At 41.7% G+C, this 25,188-nt stretch overlaps 1 protein-coding gene across 1 annotated transcript in view; it reads left to right on the top strand.

Moving 5' to 3' along the window:
- Nucleotides 1-11,407: 11,407 nt before the first annotated feature.
- DPP10 (dipeptidyl peptidase like 10) overlaps nucleotides 11,408-25,188 on the top strand; it is a 548,242-nt gene continuing 534,461 nt past the window's right edge. Inside the window, exon 1 of the mRNA XM_055719219.1 lies at nucleotides 11,408-11,614. Coding sequence (XP_055575194.1) covers nucleotides 11,555-11,614 — 60 coding nt within the window. The 5' untranslated portion in view covers nucleotides 11,408-11,554. The remainder of the gene's footprint in view (nucleotides 11,615-25,188) is intronic.

The raw sequence follows: 25,188 nt of genomic DNA, 5'->3' as shown, positions 1-25,188 counted from the left end.
TACAGAATTTACTGCAGAATCTCACTCCTTCAGTGCAATATTTTTTTGCCCTTGCCTCCACTTACTTCACAAATCCAGTTTTGAAGTCTATTCTGGCTTAGATGCTCTGGAGAGAATGGGAGAGAAAAAGACAGTGTTACTGGTGACACTTGGGTAATATGTTTCCAGATCCAGGCTAGTCCCTTGGCAGTTATATGTCAAGAAATGGGGATGAATGAAACAGATTAGCACAGGGTGAGATCCCCAGGTGGTATAAACTGGCATAGCTTCTTTGGGCAGCTTTTCTACTAAATGAAATTGGTTTTCACCTCTTGAAGATGTGAACCACAAATTGAAACAGTATAAAGACTGAAGAATAAATAGACCCTATATATTTGCTGGTTTAGTTTCAAAGTTTAGCCCAAACCAGTCTCATTTTGAGGTCTTTATTTATTAACTTCTTTTTATTTGGCATCTCTCTCTTAACAGACAACAAGGAATACTTGCAATTCCTAAGGACTCTCCAATGAAAGATGTTAATTTTGTTGCCTCTTTGCCCCCTAAAAAAGTAATAATTAAAGGAAATCCAGTGTGAGGCAATGCAATCAGCCATCTCCAGCATCCCATGTTGAAAACTGCTTGAATAATTCACTTCTCTCGAGTATCTTTAGTGGATCAGCTCTCAGCCCAGGGGTCATGAGGGAAAGCAAAAAAATTCCCACCCAATCACTTCTCTCTCTGTACTTTCATAGCAAACTCCTGTCTCCCTGCTGAGAGATACTGCAGCTGCCACCCAGGAATGAAACAGAAATGTGGTGCCATGTGGGTAGCAAAAATGGTAAGATTTTCTCTGATGTTATTTTATTAAACCAAACCAAACACTACCACCCCCTAAAACACTTAACTTTTCCTCCTTCCTAACATCCCTGTTACTCCTAACACTTCCAGTAACACCGCTGATGATGAGCAGTGAGGACAATCCTTTTCACTGATCAGATCAACTGCAGATGCATTAGCCATGCAGATCAGATGCTGCAGTCCTGTTGTATGTGCTGTTCTCATTCAATCCATTAAAAATCCTGTATTTCCCTGACAGGCCTATGTACATGTTTTAGTAGAGAATTATATTATAAAGGGCTGAGCAAGGGAAAAGAGCAAGTTTCCTATGACTGAGACTGAAATGTCCTGTGGCATCAAGGTGTTTTGATTAAATTTCCCAGTTTTAAAATGTGGTAATATACAGCTGTCCTTAAAATGCTGGGGTTTGCAATGGTCTCTTTGGATCTGAAGACTGTCAGGGAGTTTTGCTGTTGCTGTCGTCTATAACTCGCATTCCAAAAGAGGTTTTGTTTTCCCCAAATCTGCCTTTTGGGATTCTACAAATTGAACAGCTATCACTTTCAAAGTTTGTGTGTCTGCACTTTGAAGACTGAGGAAAGCCAATACAAAGTCCATGTTTTATAATATAGAAAGAGCCAGCAGCCCTTTTCCACATGAAAATTGCCTTGAAAATATAAATGGATTACCAATTAAATTTTAGAAATACATACCCATTCAGGTCCCCAGGCTTCTTTCACCCAGCGCCCCAGGGGTGTGGTTTGAGGATTAGGGAATGAACAGCTATTTTACAGCTATGTTTAAAGATGAATTTGTACCTCCATGGCCTGATGTTATTGACAGTGCTGGGACTCCAGCAAGCACCCATAGACTGTCTGCTTTCATTTGCTGAGCAGCTGGTAGGTAAATGGTTATATTTCAGAGCTAGCACAGAAGAAGCAAAGCTCTGCCTGTTTATCCAGAGCCTGGATAGCTACAAAATAAATTTGATAAAGGAAGAGGAAGTAAGCATGGAAATTGAGATTCTTTTTCTCTCCAGAAGGATTTGTTAGTCCTGATAGTGCTTCAAATGAGCATCTCCTGAAGCTGGGTACGTCTGATGGGCAGTGTTGTATCAAGTCCTTTCCTTTCCTGATTTCTCAAAATCATTGATTGAAATTAAAGAAAGATTCAGAACATGTATGTCAATGCCTAGACTATTCCTAAATTTGGGACAGAAAGTTGTAATAGATTTAGTTCAAACTGCTAGCAGGATAATGAGCATATGTAAAGTTTTGGACTACAAAGATCCGCATGGTTAAGAGAATCCCTCAATTCCCAAGTAGCTTTATTGTTTTCATATCAGCTACATCTCTATTGTGTATAAATTGCTTTGGGATCCTTGGGGTGGAAGGCTTTAGATAAGTGTAAATTACAGTTGCCTGTGATTATTTTAAAGTGGTGATTGCTGGGACACATTTTTTATTTGTATTGTGGGGGGTTATGATTCTAGTATAGAGATATGGCAGCTTCAGAATTGGAGAAGAAATATGTTCTGAGACTTTGATTTATGTTTTTCTATCCTACTCTTTGAATATAAGTAAGAGGGCAAGAAGGAGAGCATGAACGTTTAGTGAATGTGCTACTGCAGTGTAATTCATCTTTGAGACTGAAACAGCACGTTTATAAACTTGGTTAAGCAAGCTCCAGTTTCTCTGCTCTCTTTTTCCTACACCTGTTGGAAGCACTTTTGACAAATCATGCACTTTAATAAAAACATTTTCAAAATTACTTGCAAAATATACTGCAATCAAAATAATGGCTAGATTATGTGTTTGGAGCTAGTGTCCTTTTGTTGGGTGTGCAGGATGGCTATGTTACATTGTCTCAGAAGTTTTAAGTAAATGTAATGAACAGCACTTGCCTACAGGTACTGTAGCTTCAGTGAACCCTGCATTTGAGGCCCTCAGCATACCAAGAAGCATAAATTGTGGTATTTTACCTAAGCCGAGAGCAGGATATTATGATTATTAGAAGACTGCACAATTTCTGGAGAAGACATAACTGCATGTGAGACTCAGTTGTTCTTGACAAATTCCTTCCAACACTGTGAGTCCCACAGGTCTTCAACAGCTCTCTGGGATTTAATAACAGGCTCACAGCCCAATAGAAAGAAGAAATCATTCTAATCTCACATCTTCTTTGGTTAGTTTAAGCATTGCGACATTGAATGTAATTTCCATTGAAACAGTCCTCGGTTCATTGCAAAAACAGGAGTGGATGATCCACACTTTTTTCCCCACACAGGGTTCTACTTTTTTTATAATCAGAATATAAAAAGGATGCTAAAGTATAAGGAAATTATTTCTATGCATGTTTAAGTGTTATTGAAATGAGCAGCTGGCAGTAGCGTTGTCTCATTAACAAGGTAGTATTTCCTAACTAGTTGGATGTGATACTTGATGTCACTAAAGCTCACTGATGTATATGTGTGAAGGTACATTGATACATGGCAATGAGATGCAAACGTCTCATAATTCTAACAAAAGGAAGTAAAAATGTTCACAATGATATTGGGCAGCCAAAACTTTCACAGCTTGTCAACTGAAGCGTGGCAGTGATCGTGGTGGCTGAGTAGCGTGGGCTTGTGACTGACACACTTGTGATCGAAAAGAAAAAGATAAGGGAGATTTCAGATGTTTTCTTACTGAAAAGGCATCATGAATTTGAAGAAACTGAGAACTGTTACACATGGCAGAAGAGGACTGTCTTCCAGGAACATGCTAAAGAGCAGCATTTATGGCTGTAAGCAACAGCAGTCAGGGACATAGCATGGCCAAGTCTGGTCCTGGACTGTAACCCCACCATCATCTTCACAGACCTACAGTAGGGATTATATCTAAAATGTGAGATTTATTGCCTTTTTCATTCTTGGTGCTTTGGCCAAGTTCTTTCTTCAGATTCCTGTGGTCTGTCTTCTCCCACCTTCATTGAAGTAGTTGTTTAAGCTTTTTCCCTGGCAGCACTTTCCTTTTAACATCTTGCATTTTCATTTACTGAAGCAATGATTAGAGATTGTGCAGAATTGTGCTGAGGCTGCTGCTATTCTCAGGTTGCTCTCTCTTGCCGCAGACGGGAGACAAAGCAGTGTCCTCGCAACAGCCCCCTTGGAAATCCAAGCTGCAGTCCTCCTAACAGGATTGTTTATTATCCCATCTTTCACTCTTTAATTAAAATTATGGCTTTTGCCATGACAAAGAAACATGTATACAAAGTATGCGCAACCAATAAATTAATACTGTGAGGAAAGAATAAGCCAGCAGATTAATCATTCATCTGCTGTTTTATACATGGCAATGAGTTAGACCCTTCTTCAGTATCCTGGGGGTCTTGTGAAAACATCTTTAAAGTGGAGAAGACGGGCATACATGTAGGGAAAAGAGACTTTGGGTTGACTTGAGGGGTAGAAAAAACATCTTTTCCTTTCTGATGGCAACTGCTTCTTGCTGCTGCTTGAGCAAGCCATTCTGCAATGTGTTAGTGAAAGTGCTCATTTGATTGTAGATGATCTTTCAAATCTGCAAACACCTGGTCATGTTATGTGCTATTAGATTTACACTGAGTGAAGGAAGGGAGAGTTTTGGTCTGTTTTTCAGTAACATTGAAGCACATTGTTGGGAATAATTATGATATCAGTATTTTTGTTCTAAAGTTTTGGGTTTTTTTATGCCCACAGGTGATAGCATACCTCTAAAATTTTGCTTAGGTTTGTATTAACCCAGATAGAAGAAGGAAAAGGGTCTACAGTAGCCAATTTTCTCTCTCTCTCTTTTTTTTTTTTTCTTTTTTTTTTTTTTTCTGTTGTCATTGAACTTTTCTGGTTTGTTCAATCTGGAAAGGATCTTTTTTTTTTCCTGCAGCCTCTGAGATCTAACATAAAAAACCCTACTCCCCCACTTCAGTCTCCATAGCTACAAACTATTAATTAAAACTTCAAACCCTTTAAATATGTGAACTTTCCTTTTTTTTTTCATTCCAGCTTTACTGCCTGCTGATGCTACCTCTACATACAATCAGATCGGGTAAAATTTCTCAGCCTAACACAATGGCTTAGAAAGAATTTTGCTTAGATGTGATATCTAGTGCAGATAGCCCAGAAATAGGAGTCACGGAGTAGCTTCTTCATGTTGAGGGGACAAAGAATTTGATCAGTTCTGCTATAGTAAACTTGGAAAAGCCTTGACAAGTTTGCAGGGCTACCTATTGGGTACATAAATACTTGGAAAGCTGGCCTGACTTTCAGTGTGGGAATTCTTATAATGGTTCAGAAGTTTAGCTACTAGCTGGCATCTGATCTTTGAAAAAGGAGGTTGCTTCTGGGTGGCTTGTTATATATACTGAAAATAAAGGACAGGATCCTGCTTAGACAGAATACCCTCAGTCTTGCTTGACATTTAATTCAAGCTTGTTTCCTAATCTTGAACCTTCAATAATGCCCCTCTGGACTGCAGATTTTGGATATGGTCTCAATCCAGAAATATAATGTTCAGGCCAATCTCAGCGAGCAAGAGCATCCCTGGAGATTCAACACTGGACAGGACCATGATGCTCCTGCAGACCAAGTGTTCTGCATGAAGTTCAGCATTTTCCATGGCAATCAATGTTTTAAGGCTTAAAGAAGCATAAACTTTGTACAGAAAGACACTTCACACTACTTTTGGCATGTCTCCAGTATTTTGTGGCAGTTGCTGAGTGCTATGCAATGAGACTGGGATCGTGGCTATGCTCATAGGTAGGGAGACAGTATAGCTGTGTTCCTGTAAGTCTTCCTATGTGCAAAAGCATTACTCATCTTGTAGTTCTTGCATGGTAGAAATATTGAATCCTGTTAGCAGTGTGAGTAATAGTTATGCATGAAATTAAATCTACTTCTCAAATCAGTCAGGTTTGCCATTTTTGTTTTATAATGCAATAGTTTCTGCAGATAGAAGAGTAAATGAATGCACTAAGATGGAGTGTAGTGCTCCTGAGGTCTACTGTGGACTTATGTGAGATCAAAGAAAAAGTATTTGTTCTTCTTGCCTGAAGTTCCTCACAGGTAAAGTATGTGTATCTGTCAATCTACTTTTTTTTTTTTTTTTTTTTTTTTAGATTTCCTACACTTTTGGGCATTTTCCAGCCAGTTTGTAAATGCTGTGTGACTGATACATTCACACTGAGGAGAATAGGGAATTGAAACATTGCGGGTTTTGGGCAGTAGTGTCCTAAAGAAAATTAATATAGTTTGGTGGACACAAACGTTTTGTTTTGTTAAATAATATTGGCTATTACTCTGAAGCCTCATTTGAAAATGAAAAGGACTGAAGGTTGCTCTTTTCTCATTCCCTGCTTGAGTCTGGTAACAGGCATCCACAAAACAGACTGAAGGGATCCTAAAGATACTCTTTGTTTCCACCACTGCTTGCGATTCACCCGAATTCATTCAGCAGCCTGGGGACACCTACTAAGAGGTGCACTGCAAAGTGCCATGCGTAAAATCACCTACTGTGTGTGCAAGTTTTGCAGCCAACACATTCAGTTCGTTCAGGCACAGACTGTTTTTTCTTGTCTCTGCTTACAGTTTTCTATCTCAGAAACTGCTTGCTTCTCTTCCCTGGTAACAAGGCAGTTGTATGCAGGCTGCTTTTCACGTCCGTCGCTTCTCACAACATACTCCCCATACTGAGTCAGTGATATGTGGATATTACTGATGCTACTTTCATGACATCCATGTTTGCAGGCAAAATCTAGTCAGAATAATGCATCAGTATTGTAACAGGAAGGATTTTTTTTTAAAACTTTTGGCTGTAATTTAATACTATTCACCTTCACTTTTACAGAAAAATAATCCAACCAATCACTGTGTATGTACCAGATTATTTTAGCACATTTTTGTTTCTAAAAAGAGGTACAAATATTTAATTGAAATATTTCCTATTAAAATAAATGTAATGAATAAGAACAGAAAGTTCTCATAACAACCGTCCCTGGATACTTCTGTGGATACTGGCTTGTACAAATGAGGAAGATCTATATTTGTTTCTTCATCAGTTCCATATATTGGACTGGATATTATAAGTTTTGAGCATGTCTTTCAGCAGTGCTGTGAATTCTCCTTGGTTCTGTTCAAAATATCAATTACTGAACCACACTAGGCTGTTTGGAAACCACCCCTCAAAACCTGAAGACAATAAGCTGTGAGGGAATTTTTGCACGATAAAAGGAGTAGAAATATATACAGTGAGTAAGACAGCACCTTGCACAGGTAACACAGTACTTTCCCAATGACAGAACTGTCCACTCTGAGGAATCCCTCATTCTAGTAGCTAAACATCGACATTGCAGGTTAACAGCAACAGTTCCTGGCACTGCAGCCAGAGTGAAGCCTGGCACCCCACTGATTTGTTGAGTCTGTCTGAAGTTACACTGTACTTGCGGAAATTTTCTTTCACATTCCCTTCATCAGCTGCAGCCAGATTGATGGCTGCAGGGGATATGGAGTTGTGCACGTATGTACACGTGTGTGTATGTGTGTAGAGCCACACTGCCATCCTGCAGGAATAGCTTTTCATGGGATACTTTGAGCTGCATGTGAACTTGCTGGCCACGACCAGCAGCATACAATAGCTGCTGGCCTTTCCAGTGACAGCTCTTTGGGGTAACAGGAAAGAAACAGAGGATTTTTGCACAGCTGACTAGAGGGAGGCTATGCCCTGTCTTCATTTCATGCAAGCCCAACTTCGACATAATTCTGAGGAAGCCGGCAGCCTAGCAGCGGTCCCGAGGCAGCCTCCCTTGCAGTACTAAAACTTCTTTGTCATAAACAGAGAAGTCTGTAATCTGGTTATGAACCGGTGTGGATTAGAAATTGAGTTCACTCATGCCAATAGCTGCCAATATATGCAAGCGCAGAATTAGGCCCTGGGTATGTGGGACAGCAGTAAGAGTAAATTTTATGTACTTGCATAAAACAGGGAAAAAAAAGCTATAGGAAAACATGTGATGAAGTATATATAATTACCAATATACACTTTAATTTTTTTATTTCTCAGAATGCTGATTATATATACAATGTAATTCATGAAACATGACTTAAAAGATTAAGAAAGGATTGTAGGTTGTGGGGATGTTTTTAAAGAATATAAGGCTTAGAAAACAAGCAAGTAAGCAAGAGGCAGGAAAATGTGTGGCTGGGGAACTATACTGGGATTTACCAACAGCGGGTTACTGCAGGACTTGAATAGTGATCAGGAACCTTTGGGAAATGCCATCTCCAGCAGCAGTTCTGGCTGCCCATGGCCACTTGCTGCGTTTGGATAGCAGGGCAGGCAGGGTTTTCGATCAGAAACAGGGATTTGCTTTTCACTTAAACTTTCTGGATAGTTTAATCATTTTTCCTGGATGATCACATTGATTTCTTACTCTTTCTAAGTATTTCAGGAAGGAGGTTCTTTCAGTGCACTGAGGGGCTGCTCCGACACCAGCAGGTACCACCTGCTCTATTGCAATGCGTAACAGAGGCATCTGCTGACAGCTTTAATATTCTCCAGCATATTTTGGTAATAACTCAGTTATTTAATTGCACCCTAAAGGCACTGAAATTTTTGAAAACCTTTTTGCAGGGTGAACATGGATACTCGCATTAGCAGTCAACATCCAGGGTGAACTGCATTTTGCTAAGCAGCCAGCTCCAAAAGAAGATTACATACTATGGAGGATTAACGGCTGTATCGAGGAACCGGAGGGATGGCAGTGAATGACATTACCGGAGAAGTAAGCAGTGGAGTGGGGCTCTGGAGGATTTCAGTCGGCATGTTGTGGAATCCCACTCTATTGATCTAACTTGTTTCTGAGATATTTTATAATGACAAACCATGCACTTATAGAGTAATTACAACTCCTGATCACCCTTGTTAGTTTCATACTCTAATTAGGTTCCTCTTTGTGAGAGCGGGAGATTAATCAGCAAAATTTATCCTTTCTAGGAATATATAAGTTCAAATGTGTAGAAGTTCATTTAAAAACAATGCCAGCAAATTATTGATCTTATCTCTGTCTTTGGCAGCTTTTTCACCCAAGCAGCTTTTTCTTTGTTATTACGAGGAAGAGATTTCTGTCTTAGTTTAAAGCTGGTTTTGAGGCTTACATGGAATGTCAGCCACTATGAAGCATAAAATCAAACATAAAAACTTCATGCAAAGTCCTCATAGGAGCTTATAAAAATCCACACATACTTAGTCAAACTAAAAATACTGTCAATTCATTCTTTTGGCTTAAAGTAGTTCCCATCTGAGATTGTTAAACACAAATATATTTCTAGATGAAGAAGAAGAATGTCTTTGAATCTTCCAGGTTGCCTCTGCTTGCTTAAGCTCCTGGTGACAATAACTTGAAGCCATCATTTTCATTTCAGAACAAACACTTGGGCATGAGGCAGAGTATGGCGAAAGTTAGACTGTTAGCCCCTTTCCCAAACAGCCATTTACCTATCCCCTCCGTCTCAGTATCAACCAAAGAACCTTCAAGGCAAATCAGAAGTCTCATTTTTCTGTGCTTTTTCCCCTGTCTGTATCCATTAAATTTCACTCCTGCCTGCATAAAAGGGAGGGAGGCGAAAGAGCACTGCTGAGCCCCTGATATGCTTGCTAAATGTGTTTTTTATTGCTCAAAATCCAATCAATCTGATAAGGTGAAGGAGGCTAAGGTGAGCAAGTCCTGCAGGCTAGAGGCCAGCCCGGATGCTGCGCTTGTGGTGCCTGGAGGTGACTGTGTCTGGGCTGGGAGGGACCCTCTTTGCTGTGCCTTTACTCCACATTTGGCTCCCACTGGAAATGACATTTTTCTAGGTATCGCTGGAGTAAACACTGACTGCTCTCTCCTCTCTGGATGGGATGTTTGTACCCAGGGCTGCTTCCCATACAGGGCTTCCTCGGCAGCTTTCTGCAGACTGAGCAGACCAGTCTTTTCCTCACCACCTCAATCTCTTTTGCCATCTGTTTGCAGCAGTACCTACCTTTGAGTCTTAAGATGTGCAAAATTAATTTTGACTTTGGAAACAACACATTTGAAATGATTTAAAGTGGGTTTCCTTCCAAGAACTTAAAATCTTCTGAAAATGAGCCCCACTTAAAAGAGCTCAGGCAGACATCTGAAGTCATCATGAGATTTGCAAGCACAGCTTGAGGTTCTCATAGTCCACCTGGAGCACATATTGAGCTGTGAGCACAGCAAGCTCTCAGCCTTCTCCCTTTGTCTGTCCCTCCTTTGCAGAGTAAGATGGACCCTCAGCTTGCACCTCCAGGCCTGAATGTAGGTGCTTGGAGGGGATGAGCACCTGCCTGGTGTTTCTTAGTGCCACTCCAAGCACAGCCTGAAGTCTTTAGCAAAATTCTTGTTGTTTTCTCCTACTCTTTTGTATCTTTACTTTTTGGACACATGCTTTGTACAGTTTCTTCAAATTACTAAAAAATAAAAAGGGCAGCAGGATAGGGAGGAAAACTAAGACACAGAACCAGTGAATGAGCTCAACCTGGGGCCTGAATTTTTAAAAGCCATTTTTTTTTTTGAGCAATAGCTTTCTGTGCTGGGAGTGTAGCTTTTGATACAGTATCAAATAGTGCTCAACAGCCTCCCTCTTGAAAGAACAGATGCTTCAGAGATTGCCTGAAGCTGGAGTCTCATACAGTGAGACTCCAAATCAGCAGTTTGAGAGATTTGTGCCATGGCTTCTGGCGCTAGTCTGTCCTTTTTCTTCTTTGCTTCCTCCTGAATCGACCTTACCTGCCCCGGCTGCAGTTTCACGCCTCGGTGCATGGCACACTGTGCCTTGTTTTATTGGGAGGTTTCTCTAAAGCAAGAGATCATTTAGGAATGTTATGTATATACAGACATATTGCTTGCTCCTTGTCAGCCTGAGGTGTCACAATCTGCTCACGGAGCTCACCAGCTCCCATCTCCAAATCCTCCAGCTTTGATAGAGCCTGCGGGCTGGACCTGTGGCAAGAGCGTTGTGTGTGTTTCTGGCAAGTCCTGCTGACAGTCTGGAGGGGATAGCTTTTTAGATTTTTTTTAGACAAACAAACCCACAAAAAGTTACTTGGGTAAAAATCTGATCAGAGCCACGTTTCTCCTGACCTGTGGGGAAGCGTGGAGCTGTTGCAGCACTTAGCACAGCCAGGAGATTTTGGAAGTCCCCTGTGCGCTGGCGAGTGGGCGTGAGGCGGGCGCTTGTGCCGCGGCTGCGGTACACACAGCGCCTGCATCCCGGTTCCGCCGCGGGCCAGGGTCGGTTTAGAGCGGCGGAGGCAGGGGAGGGGATGGGGAAAGGAGAACGGGAAAACGTGCCGGAGAACGCGGAGGGAAGTGCAGCCAGCGTAAACTTTCTGTTGCAACCTTATTAATCTCAGCTAAGAGCGCTGCGGGGTTTGGCTGCACAGCGGGGGCTGGTCTCGCTCAGTGTCTGCGGCCCGGCCCGGGGGCGGCGGCGGCGCGCATCGCCAGGGCGGTCGCGGTCCCGGCCCCGGCGGACGGCGCGGGCGGTGCCGGCGGGCGGTGCCGGGCGGGGCGGGCAGCCCCCGCCGGGCGGAGCTCTCGCGGCTCCCGGGGGCGCGGAGCCGCCGCAGCCGGAGCCGCAGCCGGAGCCCCCCCCGGCCTCTCGGAGGCGCCGGGAGCCGCGGGCGCCCCGTGCCCGCCCGGCGCCGCAGCCCGCCGCGCCGGCAACATGAACCAGACGGCGACGGTGTCCCACCACGTCCAGTGCCAGCCCGCCCGGGCCGTCAAGGTAGGGTCCGAGCCCGGCGGGGCGGGCGGCTGCGGGGCTCCCCCGGCCCGTCGGCGGGGAGCGCGGGGCTGCCCCCTGCGCCCTCCCGCCTGCCGGCGCAGCGGGGGGACCGTGCCGGGCACGGGCAAAGTTTGCCCGAGGTCAGGGCGAGGCGCCGGGGGGCGGTGGGCGCGTCGCGGTCAAGTTTGCCCGCCGGTCTGGCGGCGAGCGGCTCGGCGGGAGCGGCATCGTGGCGGTGGCGGCGGTTTCCCCGGCTCCCTTCGCCGGGTTCGAACAAAAGTTTGTCCCGGAGGAGGTGGCAGCCGGGCGCGGGGCTGTTGGTGTCTCCCTCATCTTTACTCTCTATTGCCTGTACGGTTAATGGCTGTGGTTCAGTAACAGGGCGTGAAATCGACTTGTTAGTCGGGATTTCGCCGTTGCCCGGTCGGAACGACCCAGGAAGATGAGCGGCTGTGTGTTTGCTGTCCTCAGGTGTGAGATGTGCGTGGGTGCTGTGGCTGGGCAGCGAGGACGATGGTGGGGGAAGCCCCCCGGGGAACAGCGGGCTCTCTCCCTGACTGTCTTCTTCCCCGAGCGTCTGACACCATCCTGCTTCTGCATTGATCGAAAACTACTTTCTAGCCGAGTTGCTGCTCTCTACAGTGATAAAATGAAATCCCTAAGCAGATTTGTATTCGCTAGGAAGTACCTCTGCAGAAAAAAATGGGTTTTTTTTCTCCTGAAATAAAATAACAGTGCAATCAGTGACAATATTTGATCATTGATTCTTAGTTCTGAAAAAAAAATCAAGACATTTTATACCGGCTATTTTGTTTCATAAAATGATGTGAAAGCCTGAAAAGTTCAGTGCTTTGCTGTCGGTGACTCAGGATCGCCCGGTACAAGCCTGCATGCAGGGTCATGTAGGGGGAAGAAAACTGCTGGGGTTTTGCTCAGTGCACAGGCAGAGTTGGAGGGTTTGGGGTTGGTTTGTCCTCTCGGAATGAGCAGCTGAACTGCGCATCGTGTTAGCAAATTGTCAGCTGGGCTTTATCCAGTTAGTGCTAGGAATAAAAATCATGAGTTGGAGCTGAGGCGGGAGGGGGTTAAAGGTGTAAGTCTTCTATTAGCGCTGTCATCTTTATATAGGCTGCATTACACTTCACAGTGTGTTATCAGTAATGCAAAATGTCTGTAGGCTTGGGGACAAGGTGGGGATTGACCTGTGCTTCTAATGACCAGTTATGTAACGTGTAACTGTATCCATCACACCATAACCGGCCAGTTAGTTCGTGCTCAAATGGGCAAGGCCATGGGAAGTGATGAATTACAATTGCCCTGGCCCACTTCAAAGAGTCAGCATATATAATGTTAAATTGCTTAAAACCATTTCATCCTCTCCAGGTCTCTCTCTGAAAGTACCGGAGAACAGACAGCAGTGTGGTACTTGCTCTGGGAAGTATTCCCCTTACATTTGGGACAGCTAATGCTAATTTTTCACTGACAGCAACATTTATTAAATTCATTTGACTGGACTTCTAAGCCAAAACAACAACAACCACCAATATCAATATGCCATTAAAAAAAAAACAAAAACAAAAACAAAAGACCCAGATGAGTCAATAGTCTTCAGAAAAAGAGAACATGAATCAGAGCCTTCTAGACATGAGTCCGTTTTAAAACCAACACAGTAATGCTGATGCCATTAGAAAACTGTCTCATTTTTCTGCTCCTAATTCAATGTGTCAGGTGTAAAATGTGCTTTATAAATAGTTTCAAGTGCTTCCATGCTAGGCAAATGGATGCTCCACGATAAAGTACTTATGACCATAGATGAGCAGTAACTGCCCTATGGTAATGAGGACCTCATATTGGAAATTACTTCAAAAATATGTCATTAGTGACCAGAAGAACATAAATCGCACGTTAATCGTAAATTGTAGAGAAACAGTGTTAGTTCCAGCAATTATGAAGATTCAAGAAAAAAGTTTACAGGAAAACTTCACACCAACTAGAATGAGATCTATGAAAACCCTTCTTTTTTTTTTTTCTTTTTGTTACAGTTTTATGTTTCTCTGCAACACGTGAACCCATGACATCTCAGCTCCTCTGTGTTACAGTCTGTGTAATGTTACTTCTCAATATTTTTGGGATCAGCTACTCACTTCTCTGTAATGCAGCATAAACTTTTGAATGCATCCACATAACAAAGAATTGAATGATCCACTTGTCCAGTAAATTGAATCGTGCAAACTTTATCCATGACAGTTCCTGCTCTGAATCACCCTGGGACTGCAGGAGGGCTGGTGCCCAGACATAGGGACAACCTGTCCCTTTCTAACATCCTTCTTTGTTGAGGGAAGGGTACAACTTTTTGCATCCAAGAGCACTGAGAACTGAGTGTACTGCATCGCAAGTAGTTTTGGTGGCAGAGAAACAAGTTGACAGAGAAAATCTAATATAAAGCAAGAAAAAAAGCTCAAAGATACCAAACCCCGTGGATAAAATGTAAAATCTCCTAATAAAGCTGCCTTTTACCTCTAAGCCTTTTTACAGCTTTTCTGAAATTGCAAATCTTACCACCTTGCTGACACCACTATGAATAATGATCTTTCACTCTGAGATCTGTAACAAAAACTTTAGGGTCTAGCTGGGAATACTAAATACCTGCCTTCTTTCTGTATCATTACGGCTTTGACTTCAGGAGCCCCCCTCCAGGGCAACAAACCTGGTTTTATTCTTCGCACCCTTGGCTCATCTTGTCCATACAGCAAGTAAAATAGCTCTTCCAGGGGAATCTCTCTGCATTTATGCACTTTCATGTTGAATTGGTGGCCAAATTATTCTTTTAATTCCCTGCCTCCCCCTGCCCCTGACAGAGGAGAAAGTCTGTTAAAACATTGTTTGCCTTGTTTGGAGGAAAAAAAGAAAAAAACACAACCCAGTAATAGAAAAGAATTATTGTCTTGGCTGGCTAGGGTCTGCCATTATGAATTCTTTCAAACCAAATATTTGTACTGAAATTATGGGGACCGTGGAACAGAATTACTTATGTCTTGCTTGTAATACGTTTGGGACAATTTGCACTGGAAAAAAAAAAAAAAAAGAGGAGTTAAGCTAATATTTCTGTGGCTTTCTACATTCTTTAATAATAAAACGTACTCTACCAGATAATGACTCTCTGCTGTTATCAACCTAATATTGATCTGTGAGCTGGATCATTGAAGGAGTTACTAATTGGCATTTCAGAAGCTCATAATTACTGTGTAATATAATATGTATGTTATACCCTTTTACTCTACTCTTCCTTCTTCCCTGCCTTCCTTTCACTTTTATTTATTCATTAGCTTTTAGAGTTGCAGATATGTCCTCAGCAAAAATTCTGCAGCAAGTTTCATCAGTATCCAGGGACAGTATCGGGAATATTTACATTTCAGGTTTATTGTAGTAGTGTTTTAACACTTGCTAATTGATGAATATTGTTTTACTGATAGTTTTCTTATTTACAATCAGGTTGAGGAGCACATATTTAAAGGGGATTTGTTGTGTTCCCTGTGGACTTACATGTGTGTTTACAGCAACTAAGGTGTTTACACCAAACCTGCACCTTAGCAGGAAATATCTGCCTGCTCCTGCAAACTGCCATACACGCACCTCCTCCTAAAGAGAGAGAGAGATACAGCTCCTCCTGTTCATAAAGGCTGTTCGATAATACTTTTCAAGTTGAAACTTAAGGTAGTTAGATCTTTAAATGCCCACAGGATGTGCACAAAACAGGCTTTGTGCAGGTATGGGAATCATTCCAATCTACTAGCTGTTTAGGAAATAAATCCCTTAAAATGAGAACAGCATTTCTGAAATCCATTACATCAAAAGCAAGTCACCAACAGATAATCTCAGTGTGTGTTCAATTATGAATTATCCAGGATAATACGTAACAAAGGGCACAAGTAATACAGGGCTGTGTCATTGTTAGGAAGGCAGTCTATGGCAGCATAATAATGCAAAAAACCCAAGAAAAAGTGATATGTGTAAAACTAGTAGGTTTGCATGGTACTTTGTTTAAGGCATTAGATGATCACAGCACTGCTGTGCCGTGTAGAAACACATTTACATTGCCACGTGAGGAAATGCAGCTCTGGGGAAGCACAGCGTGGAGGTGGCAGTGGAGGCTGGAGCCAGGCTGGCGATGGGGAAGGCAGGTCGCTGTCATGTCTCTGGATACGGCCATCTCAAAATGCATGTTTAGATCAAAGTAAATATTTTTATTTTCATAAATGCTGAGCAGATGTACAACGCCCTTGTGTTTATCCTGTTCTTGAGACTCTAAAGGTGCATAGTGGCCCATCAGGGGACACCAAAGGTGATTATAACACTAATCAAAGAAATTGGCTTGGAGCATGATAGAAATACCTTGAGTCTTACTCTCTGAAAGCATCTGGGGGTCTTTTGCATTGCATCCTCATCATTTGTAGTTGCTTTATGTCCATTTTGGCAAACTGGTTTTGATCACATTTGGGTTGAGTGGAGATGCTGGTGTGTTTTATTGGTATTTTCAGACCAAAAATACAGCCATGATGATACATATGTATGTATGGGGATAACAGGCTGGAGGTCTCTAGATGGAAGTTTGAAGAACTAATCACAGCTTGTAAATCTTCACATTTCCACATATACCTTTCCATATTGTTTCAGTCTCCTTGCCAACATCTGTACTACCAGAGAATAACCAGTGCCTTTTCCTTTTAAAAGCAACCCTTCCTTCACTGTAAGAAGATGCAGTGTTACAAATAAAAAGCTGCAGGAACAAGAAAAAACAGTTTAAAATATTTATATATTATCCCCTTCCAGTCTATGAAGAAATAATTGCTCTGTGTCAAAGGTAACATCAAGATTAGTTTTATTTAGGTGACTTTCAGTTGGTACCAATTGGAACAAAGTACTATTTTTTAAAAAAAAGAGAAAGAAGGGGAAGGAGATGCAATCAAATCCCAAGTTCGTGCTGTAAGGAGTGGCATAGCATCAGCATAGGTCTGATGCTTGGGCACAGTGTACCCCAGCAGCAAGTGCCAGCACTGCTCAGCAGAGATGGAAATGACTGGGGTTGTTCCTGCGTTCCATTGCCTGCTGTGAACCTGCCAGTGGGTTACGTTTGTTGGCTCTTCCTTGCCTGTACAAATTGTTACTATGCTTTCCAAACTTTTTACTCTTAATTCCCTGCTGTTTTCGTAAAACTTAAAAGCAATTAGCAAAAAGTGTAAATGTTGGGTACTTCTATGTATTTAAATATATATACACTGATTCTGTGGTATACATTTGATGTATGTAACCATACACAGCAGTGTATTGTAATAAGTAGACAACTTATAGCTTCCAATTTAGTTGTAATGCTAGGAATTTAGAAGGCAGTCACTTTAAAACTAATATACGCAAATATGCATGAACATCGTGGTAAATTATATTTAATAATAAGTTGGTACTTTCCTGGATTGTAATCATATAAAATTTTTCCAACTGCAAATCATTACTTTAAGAAATATGGCATTAAGTTTAATTCTCTTTGAAGCCACTTAAGATATGGGTCTGTGAGTGTTAGATAACACTTACTTGAAAGGATATCACATCATGAGGAATTTAATCTTTTTCATTCTTCAATGCAAAACTGTTTTACTAAACGTGTGAAGATAATTTTGTGCCTATTTTGTTCAGTATTTCATTCTTAAACTTAGCATGATAAGACTTGCTTGCTGTCAACCACCTGAACATTGTTTTGGAATTTATTTAGGACCTTTCATGTTTAAAGATTTTTATTTGAGGTCCTCAAATTGAATTATAAATGTTAAATTATGCAACATCCAGGCCAGTGATTGTGCTGTGTTAATCATTTGACATTTTTTTGGATTTGTGGCTTTGGCTTCTCAGGTGTTGATAACACCCAATGTTACTGGCATTACCTGCATTATGTGCCAGAAGCAAAGAATCATCTTAGGCACCTATAAATTAACCCCATGACTTTTAAAAATGAGGCATCTGATAGTGGCAGAATGGCTCGGGGGCTTTTTGTTCCAAAGAAAGAGAACTAGACTTGCAGGTTCATTACACTGTGAATGGAACTGAGTGATTCACAGCAATATATGCCAACCCCGGATACCTAAAGGAAGGCAACACCTAGAACCAGAGTCATCAGCTCAGTTAAAGACTCGCCACAGTCCTAGGCTGTGAAATTAATGCAACTGCTGCAGACGAGGGCATGTCTTACTTCATATGAAATCTAACCAGTAAAATAATTTGAGTGCATTGTGCTTTAAAATGCTGGTTCCTCAGTGTTGACGGCAAAGGGAGCAGCAGCTAACAAGCGGAATGGTGGGCAGGTGCTGTGAGCATCTGTCTAATGGGTCTCATCTCCACATTGAGAGTGTCAGAGAGCGCTTGTGCTGGTGCCATCCTGGGGCCTCAAGGGAAGTGGGAAAGAGTCCGAGGATATTTAAAGCTTGGTGTTAATGATGCTGGTCTTGAGCTGCTGACATATTCCCCGAGAATATATCAGGAAAATATTCTGAAGTTTTAGTTTTGAAAGAGGGAGACTGGAACTGAACTGGGTTGTGGCTCCACAACACAGAGACGGTTGTTCAGCTTGAGTTTGTGTGTGACCTTATCGAGGCAGAAGGATGTGGAGGTGAGCCCTGTGGAAATTTTACAGGAAGCTGAGAAGGAAACAGAGGTGATATCTGAAGGACATGGCGAGACAGTGGTGGCACCTTGTCAGGAGAAGGCAGAGACACAGGAGTCACAGGAAGACGGGATCTCAGAGCGCGGCTGACTATTAAAAGGCAGCTGGCAAGTGAAGAAAGATTAGAATAGAGTATTGTATTTTAGCTTCAGCTAAAAAAGACGTTAGTAGGGATATCGGCTGTTAGGTTAGATTACGTTGCTAGATCTGGCCAGTCACATTAAAATTGCTACAGAAAGTCACAGCCTTGAGGCTTTCTTTAAAGAGAAACCAAGAGACAGAGATAATGCACTTGTATTGAGAAGTGTCAGAGGTGAGGTTTGCCGTGTTATGCCGTGTTATCTCAGCGTGGCCCCCTGGAAACAAGTTAGCACACTGTCCACAGACTTTGTGCTGGGGAAAAACCTCAATTTTTTGCCTCGTTAAATAGGCTTTCTACATCTAGTTTTATTTACTCTTTATCTATCTATTTGTTTATTTATTTGAAAGAGTTAGGCAATAGGGGGAAGAAACCTAGAAAAATGTAAACACAGAATTAGTTACAATTGTGTCCCTTGATTTGCCTAGTAAGACAGAAACAGTAACAAACAAAAAAAAAAAGCCAAAACCATGAGTTTGTCCTAAAAGTTAGGACAATAATTATGTAATTTTTTCCTCTTAAAAAAAATGCTGGGAGCACACAGAGATAATATTTTGGTAATCTTTGTCCAAATGTAGCTACCTGAGCAATAATAGTTTAGCACTGAGAGGCAATGACAGTACACAGGTGTTAAATCCTTAGTATTTTCAAAATTATAAGTTGTTTTAAATGTATTCTGTAATGTTTAATTGATATAGCTTATAAAAGTGAATATTTCAATAATAACAATCCTATTATTTTTTGCAAAACCTGAGCTGCCTTTGTAAGTAAGAGATTTCAGGTATAGTAAACCACTGACATTTCTGCTCACAAATTTCTAAGAACTTTTACATTAACACAGTTGTGGAGAAAATTAAAGCTATTTGCGTGCAAGTGTGCAGGATGCTGTGATTTACAGTAGCAAACATCAGCGTGGAAAAACTGATGGTATTATATTAAAGGACAATACTTTTTATTTTCCTATAGCTTGAGAAAGTTACAAAATATTAGCACTTAATATCAAATCAGCTTTAAAGTTTGTATCATTAAAAAGATTTTGCAAAGGTGGGCCTGTTCTTTAAGGTGGTAATCCTGCTCCTTCTGCTGCTGACTCCTGGGCAGGTGCCCTGTCTGACCTCTTCAGTGATCCTAATTCTCCTTTGTGCTAATTGTGCTTTGCCCAAGGGCAAGTCCCTGGCTGGCAATGTGTCTGTCTGTTGTTGGTCAGAGAGCACTGGTTGTCATCTGTAGGTGTGGTAGGTAGTGTTCTGACCCTGTGGGTAAGTGAGATGCAGACATTTTCTGTGCAGATGACGCCGGCACCTGCTGAAGTATTTTCATGGGGGAAGGAGAAAGCAGGGGCAGACAGCTGTGCCCAGTGGCCATATTGGTGACAGTAAATGCTCCATTCATGCTTCTGCATAAGGTGGGGGAATTTCCTAGTCAGGGGAAAGTAGGGACTGGAGCTTTGCTCTGAGATCTTCAGCACCATGTGATTCAATACACCGAAGTCCATTAAACTGATCTCCAAAACCATTAGATGTCAGTGGTGAGGGCTGAATGCCCTTCCTTGTCCTCTGCCGGTGGGCAAAATGATCAGTCAGTGATCTGGCAACTCAAAGGTGTCTGGTGCTGGATTTACTCTTCAGTACAGTAATCGAGGCATGAAGAAACTTTACTAAAATAATAAAGAGTCGTTCTTTATGTTTTTAAAGCTGTGGTTTCAGCAATATAAAGGCAAGTGTCTACCCCAGGGGTCCTCAAACTTTTTAACCAGGGGGCCGGCGCGCGGATGAAGTGGCAGGCAGTCATCTGCAGCTGCTTGGTTTCCCCCCCCAACCCCGGGAGGGGGGGGGGGCAGGGGGTTCTGTAAATACCGGGGGCTGGATTGAGGACCCTGGGGGGCTGTATCCAGCCTGCAGGCTGTAGTTTGAGGACCCCTGGCACCCCTTTGCTTAGTTTTCCGTGGGTATTAGATGGATAGCAGGTTTAGATTCTGAAGTAAACTTTTTTTACTTTTGTAAAGCAATTGCTTAGGCAGGAGAATTCTTGACTTCCCAATTAAGCAATTTATCTAAAAGAAATCTTTTTTCCCCATCCCTTTAGAGCATTAAACACTTACTCAGCTCAAAAGCTGCATCAGTCTGCCAGCGCGGGATTATTGCCACAAACATTTCTCTTCATATTTGCTGCAGAGATGACCTGCAGACATGAGCATCATGTTAAAAAATAACTTTTATAATTCCTTGTGCGTGATGACCGAGAGCCAAAACCTGACTCTGTTTTCCTGTATCTCTTCCTACTGGCTAGAGGAGGGGAGCAGGCACAAGACCTGGTGACAGCTCCCTGATGGCCCATCCATCCCCTCGCCCGGCCCCACTGGCTCCTTGGGCTCAGGTGGTGGCTGGCATCGCTTTTGGCTGCGGTGGGTCTGGCTTTGCCATGTCCCCATCTCTGCTGCACCGTGGGAGCACGGACACGCGTGGTTTTCTCTGCCTTCAGCACTATGGGCTGTTTATGGGCAGACACAACCTGGTGTCCTAAAACCTGAACCCCGGGGCTGGTCCCACTGAATTGCAGGCAAGACTTTGGGCTTACTTCAGCTTTTTGGATAAATACGGGGGAGGGAGGAGACTTTTTGGTTTTCTCTTTAACCAGTTTGCCTGTTGTCAGTATAAGTAAGTTTGGCCATGTTCTGAGATTACCATTGCAGCTCCTGAATGCTGAAAAGGAATTGACCCCCCAAAGCTTCTGAGGTTTCCCATCGCTCACATCTTACCCATACAAACAAATCCAGTTGTGTGGTGCTGAGCAGCATGATAGCTGCTTATTCAGTCTCTGCCCTAACCTTGCTCCTCCGTGAGGTTGGAAGGAAATTGCTGTGCTTCTGCATTGGCTCCTTGTGGGACATATTAGTTTCTGCTGCTTGTAAGGATCCTTTCCCCCTGTCTCCTGCTAATCCAAACCCATAAACGCATCTTAGCAGTGCTGGAATGATTGACTAAAGTTTCTTGCTGTAATTTATACCCTTATGAATAATTACTTAGTTGACTTTTTTTTTTTTTTTTTGTGCAGGACACAATGTCTAATGGCTGGAGCTAAAAACTGGAAAATTAGAGTCTGGGGTAGGCTCACAAGCTCTGTTACCTCGGGTGGTAACAGCGTTCATCCAGGGAGGGATCCTGCACCTGTTTGTTTATGTTGAGTTTTCCACTGAATTAAGGCAAACTCTTTCAGATAACTGTTTCTCTTTTGGAAGTAGGAGGAAATTTTCTGCTGATTTACCACACTGACTCAGCTCGCTGGAAGGTCAGAGTAACCTTAGCAGTGCAGCAAGGGGAGCCGAGACCTCCCGCTTTCTTTTCCTTTGTGCTATCGTGCAAGAGGTTTGGGGCGTTGCGTTTCCTTCCGAGTGTGCATATATTAACAAATAACTTGTGCGTTATTTGCATGGGAGAGTTGTGAGGACATGAACGACCATGGCATAACATGAGATTATACAGCTGGGGGACAGATGGGAGGGAATCGACCCTGGCTTATTCCCTGTGTTGCTCTGTTGAGCCAAGCCTGGGGCAGCAGTATTTTTTGGGGGAAAAAGAAGAAAAAAAGAAAGGATGACAAGTGACAGGAAAAAACTGAGTAATGAGAGGAAGAAAAGTTAATTCCTCAGAGCTACTCTGGTGACCTCAGGAGGCATGTCTGTTGATGGCACATCATACATAGCTAGCTTGTGTGTGCACCTGTTAGACTCGGTTTGATTTTTTTACATTCAACTCTGAGGTGATAGGATTGTGCTCTTACAAGAAATATTTTCAACTAATTTTTCACACAATATTTTCTGACTTCTGGAAGTCAGAAGGGATTTGTCTGTTTAAAGACCAAATATATGCTACCCATGACTCTCTTTCCCTATGATAATTTCTGAGCTCTGAATTCCCCATAGTTGCCTTCAGTAAAATCTCCATTTCCATCCATGAGTACTTATTTTTTGTATAGATTTAGCCTGGAGCTTGAAAAATCTCAATTTTATAATTCAACAGCTGTAATGTGTTTTCTGGGAACGTTAATGTCTCTGAAACTTGATTATGCAAATATTTACAGAGGGCAAACAAAAGCTCAGCGAAAACAAATCCATAAAATAATTAAGGAAATACCGGTTTTTCTCTACTTTTGTAGTAGTTGCTTCTCTCTAAACTTTCCGCAAGCTCTCTGGATGCTTCTTTCCCCTCAGTGATTTAGAAGTCTCTGGCAACACTAGTTGCATGCCAAGTGAGGTCACATGTACTGGAGAAACCCATCAAGCAGCTGATACGATTTTAGGATTTTTAAAGATATCTTTGGCAATATTTTATAGTTTCAAATAGCCTTACCAGCATCATCAAAATTATGACATTAAGCACTGTTCAGATTTGAGGACTCTTAAGGAATGAAGAAAAAGAATTTTAGATGGCCATTGAATTTAGCCCCCCTGGTTATTGGTGGGCAGCTATGTTTTTCAGCATCTAGTACTTAAATACCAAGTGATTGACTAGGTGGCTATGTGCTATGAAAGATATTTATTTCATGAATTATAAGTAAAGAGCTTCCTCACACCCCCACACCCCCCCCCCCCCCTTCTTTTATTTCTGTAAGAATTTTGGATTTCCCTGGAAGCATTTTGGATTTTTCACTTGTTTCTTGTCATACATGTTGGTTTGAAATTCTGTAGGGTCACTGTAGCAATCCTGAGGCAGACAAGTAAAATTTGGACTGAACTTGAATCAAGACACGTTGAATCAAGCTGTTCATGTATCCAGAGCATCAGCTGAAGCCCCAGGTAGGGCTGCAGTTGCAGTGGGGAGCTGCCAACCTGTGAAAGTCAGGTGGTAGGGAACCATGTCAGGTCATGAGACATAACATGGGAGCCCTTCTTTGTCTTATGTGGTAGTTTTGGAAGTGAGACACTCGTTCTCTATCTGGCCTTGTGTTCCTAGTGCAGCTCTGTAATTTCTATACTGGATTGGAGCTGCACAGAATAAATGTATTTATAGTCTCAGGCAGTGTTCAGAATGAGTGTTATGCGTAAAATTGCTTGCTAAAGTAACTCTCCTGATGCTGCAAGAGAGCTGGGCCAATAGAGAATTTGGGTCACCATACCTAAGAAGATTTCTTTAATTAAAACAGCTTTTATAGAGCATATTTGCATTTTTTACATGGAATAGTTGAAAAAGCTTTTAAGTTTCAACCAATCTGTCCCTTTCCTCCTGAAACATATTTTTATAGCTCCAAATCATTTAGCAACAAATTCTGATAAAGAAAAATGTCATCACTGTAGGATTTTCAAAAACTTGTTTCTCAGGATGAGAAAGGTTTATAAACTTTTTTTTTTCTGCATGTGTCACCCTCTGAGTACTCTATGTACAAAGCCCTGCAAAATAAAGCTGGCAAGGGTTACATTCCATGGAAATAAAAAAGAACGAGTTTGAATAAAAAAAAATCGAGACTGAAGATTTTTATGTTTCATTTTTAAACTGTAATCCAAAAAAGTTCTGTATACTCTTATCTGATGGATGCTGCAAACACTGCAGAAAAAAATGCACTGCAAGATTTTGGAAAAGTGCCTGCAACTGATACAGTGGGTTTTGGACAGAATTTTATTTTTTATGGTACAGTATTTTTAAAAACACTAACAACTCTCAAGCCGCCTTCTTGCTCAGCTCAATTATTTTTTTGAAGAGCAATGCAATGTGGTCATTATTTTCCAGTATTTCTTCCATGTTGTTGCTGTGGAGAAAGCAGACAGTATGTATCTGAAACTCCACAGATCTGTCTTTAATGATCTCTAGATTTAGAGCAAAGGAATGAAATTACTCACATTACAGTTTAGCACAAATATTGGCTTCTATTTAATAACTGCTTCTAGTGATGACCTGTGTGATCATGCACACCCACACAATTAGCATTTATATTTTAACTTTTTAAATTAAAATGTTGAATACCTACTGGTACAGAATATACGGAGTATGTGATAATGTAAGAGTTCTCCAGAAAGTGCTATGAATGTTTGACAAAGTCTCATAATGTCAAAGTTTAAATTATTGAATAGCTACAATTCTGCTGTGGAAAGTGCAGTGTAGATTAATAGATGTAAAAGGAAACATTTTCCAGATGAAGTAGCTGAGTATATCATCTAAGTGGTTGATAAAGTAGCTAAATTACTGTAAACAAACAATAAAACGTCTTAGAGAAAATATCTCTGAGAAGTTGCATATTGGAAGAGTAAAAACATAAATGCAAATTGTAAATATATAAAGGGAAAAGGCTGGATGGCAGTTTTTGGAAGTAGTATGTAGGTTCTGTTGGCTATCTGTCTAATAAAGTTGGTGTTCCTCAACAGTAATGACTGGTCCCTCTGACACGGAGTAATGCGTAGCAGATGACAGTCGATATAAGATGGATTCAATCTATTTCTGCCATTAAAGACTTATAATGGAAATATTTCTGGGCATTGTAATACAAAAACTTTCAGTAAAAGTAAAATGTTGGGACTGTATACATCATTAGTCAATTATAAGCCATCTTAATGCATAATGGAGTGAGAAATCAGAGTCCCTCAATATTTGTTTTATTAGTGAGCTGAGTCCTGCAGAGTATCAATTCACTGTAGACCACACAAACAGCTTTGTTTGTTTTTTTTTTTTTTCTTTATTATCTTTCATGGTTTTAATTTCCAAGAAAATATCTAGGCTGGAACTGATCACCCTCTAC

This window comes from Falco cherrug, chromosome 8 (genome assembly GCF_023634085.1).
Source record: "Falco cherrug isolate bFalChe1 chromosome 8, bFalChe1.pri, whole genome shotgun sequence".
Classification (NCBI taxonomy): Eukaryota; Metazoa; Chordata; class Aves; order Falconiformes; family Falconidae; genus Falco; species Falco cherrug.
The sequence above is the reverse complement of the archived record's forward strand: the minus strand, read 5'-3'. Positions and strand labels throughout refer to the sequence as shown.